The sequence below is a fragment of the Salvia hispanica genome, chromosome 2 (genome assembly GCF_023119035.1).
Source record: "Salvia hispanica cultivar TCC Black 2014 chromosome 2, UniMelb_Shisp_WGS_1.0, whole genome shotgun sequence".
NCBI classification, from domain to species: domain Eukaryota; kingdom Viridiplantae; phylum Streptophyta; class Magnoliopsida; order Lamiales; family Lamiaceae; genus Salvia; species Salvia hispanica.
The window spans coordinates 17,510,578-17,513,034 of record NC_062966.1 but is presented as its reverse complement, the minus strand read 5'-3'; the positions used below and the strand labels follow the sequence as shown (position 1 = coordinate 17,513,034).

Genomic DNA, 2,457 nt, shown 5'->3' with positions numbered 1-2,457 from the left:
GATTATCGCCGACCACTGTGGGCGATAATCCGGCGATAAAAATTTTTTTTTTTTTTTTTTTTTTTTTTTTTTTTTTTTTTTAATTTACACCCCTATAAATACACACCTTCTCTTCATTCTCTCCCCATCCTCATCCCTTTTCTCTCTTCATTCTCTCCTCATCCTCATCCCTTTTCTCTCTTCATTTATTTTCTCTCTCCATCTATATTTAATGAATTTTGAATCATCTTCTCATTCTCGGTCCGACGAGGAGATATCTCATTCTTCTTCCGAAGAGGAGGTACCTCCCGCTCCCACCGGATGGGATGTCGCGGGTTTCGCCAACAACCCAATCAATAACTATATCTCCCGTTTCATACAAAGCGAGCTTGCTCGAATGCAGCAGCCACCCCAACGGCCAATCCGCAGGCGGCGCCGATACATCCACCGCGACCACGCTGGTGGGCACGATCGGCTTTTCGCCGATTATTTTGCTGAGGAACCACGTTATCCGGCAGATGTATTTCGTCGCCGATTCAGAATGCGCCGCTCCCTCTTCCTGCGCATTGTTAATGCGTTGTCCGCGCGTTACCCCGAGTTCCAGCTCCAGCGAGACGCCACAGGGAAGCTCGGTCTATCGCCCCTGCAGAAATGCACTGTTGCCATCCGACAATTGGCATATGGAGGGTCCGCCGACATGTTCGATGAGTATCTCGCAATGCGGCGAGACGACCGGCAACGAGTGCCTGAAGAATTTTTGTCGTGGCGTGCGAGAGATATTTGGGGGGCACTACCTTCGCTCGCGTACGCAGCTCGATTGCCGTTTCTGCTAGATTGGCACTGGAGGACCCACGGCTTTCTCGGGGATGCTCGGCAGATCGACGTATGCACTGGCAGTGGAAGAACCGCCCAACCGCGTGGCGAGGCCAGTTCACTACCGGCTACAAAGGTACGCATCCCACCATCATTCTTGAAGCCGTTGCCGACCAACGGCTTTGGATTTGGCATGCTTATTTTGGTATAGCCGGGTCGAACAACGACCTAAATGTTCTCAATTCGTCGCCCCTTTTCAACGAGCGGATCAACGGGTTAGGCCCCTCCATCGAATTCACGGCCAATGGCAACGTGCATAACATGGGGTACTACCTGGCTGACGGCATCTATCCGCAATGGCCCGTGTTTTTGAAGACGATCAGATGCCCAATCGGAGATAGTAGAAAGTATTTTGCCCGAGCGCAAGAGTCTGCGCGCAAGGATGTGGAGAGGGCGTTTGGGGTGCTCCAAGCACGATTTGCACTGGTAAAGGGCCCGACGCGCTTTTACTACCAGGGGGATATTGCCGACATCATGTATGCGTGCATCATCATGCATAACATGATCATCGAGGATGAACACGAAGGCGTCCTCAACGTCACCAATGACACCAGTGTTGCATCATCGAGTCACGGTGTCTCAACCGAGTCCGAGTCCGCCCGCCGGGGTGTACCATACAACGAACATGAACGGTTCAAGGCGTTCATGGACATACACCAAAAGGAGGCCCATCGAGCACTACAACACGATATGATCGAAGAATTGTGGGCAAATAGAAACCGCGCCCACCGCCCTTGAATTTTTTTACTTTGAATTTTTTTTTCCATTCCTGTACTATTTTTTTTTTTTTTATTAATTTTCGTCGTTGTAATGTTTACTCGTGTTTTAATACAACGAACTTTATTACTATTATTTGTTTTGTCTTATAAATTAAATTAGCTAGCTTTATTATATACAAAAATAAAACAATTAAATTAGTGATGATGTAAAAATGAAATGTTGAGTTAGGGAGAAATAAGGGAGAAATAAGGGAGAAACCATTGGAGCAGTTGGCTAAAAGTTGGCTAAAACTGGTGATAAATTATGGTGCTGATGTGGCGCTGATGTGGCAGAAATAAGGGAGAAATAAGGGAGTTTTAAGGGAAATCATTGGGAGTGCTCTAATAAAATGTGAGTAAGAATGAGTTAGTGGAATATGGGGTCCACTACCAAAAATGGTAAAAGTGAAATGGGTAAAATTATGTGGACGGATTAAATGAAATATTGGGTACAATTATGTGAGACGGAGGGAGTAGTAAAAAAGAAGTGATTCAACTTTCATGAAACAAGGAGTACTATTTAATAAAGAATAGGAATCGAATTGGTACTAGTACTATTTTAAAAAGTAGATACTAGATACCTTTGGAGTGGCCAAATGAGAGGAACCGACCATGGAGCATGTTCGTCCTCGGTGTGTAATTTGTCTGTTTATTTACAATTTTTTTTAATGAGATCTTCGGAGTTTTGCAGGTGAAACAAACATAGAGAGTTTTACTTTAATATCAAATCATTTGTAACGTGTGATGGTGATCTGAAATAAGGTCCAATAGTTATCTTCGATAATTACTCCATACGTCCTTTAAATTTTGTTACATGTGACCGGATACGGATTTAAGAGCATCCCCA

The 2,457-nt window shown here is 44.8% G+C and overlaps 1 protein-coding gene across 1 annotated transcript; it reads left to right on the top strand.

The window, feature by feature from the left end:
* Positions 1 to 211: 211 nt before the first annotated feature.
* LOC125206394 lies at positions 212 to 1,590 on the top strand. The gene is made up of 2 exons (XM_048105652.1): positions 212 to 928; positions 1,168 to 1,590. The coding sequence occupies exons 1-2, from the start codon at positions 212 to 214 to the stop codon at positions 1,588 to 1,590; spliced, it is 1,140 nt and encodes a 379-aa protein (XP_047961609.1).
* Positions 1,591 to 2,457: the final 867 nt, after the last annotated feature.

Excerpts from the sequence above, each read along its gene's own strand:
- LOC125206394 (XM_048105652.1), top strand. The coding sequence starts at position 212 with ATGAATTTTGAATCATCTTCTCATTCTCGGTCCGACGAGGAGATATCT. Across the intron at positions 929-1,167 it reads GTTCACTACCGGCTACAAAG|ACGATCAGATGCCCAATCGG; the intron begins GTACGCATCCCA and ends GTGTTTTTGAAG.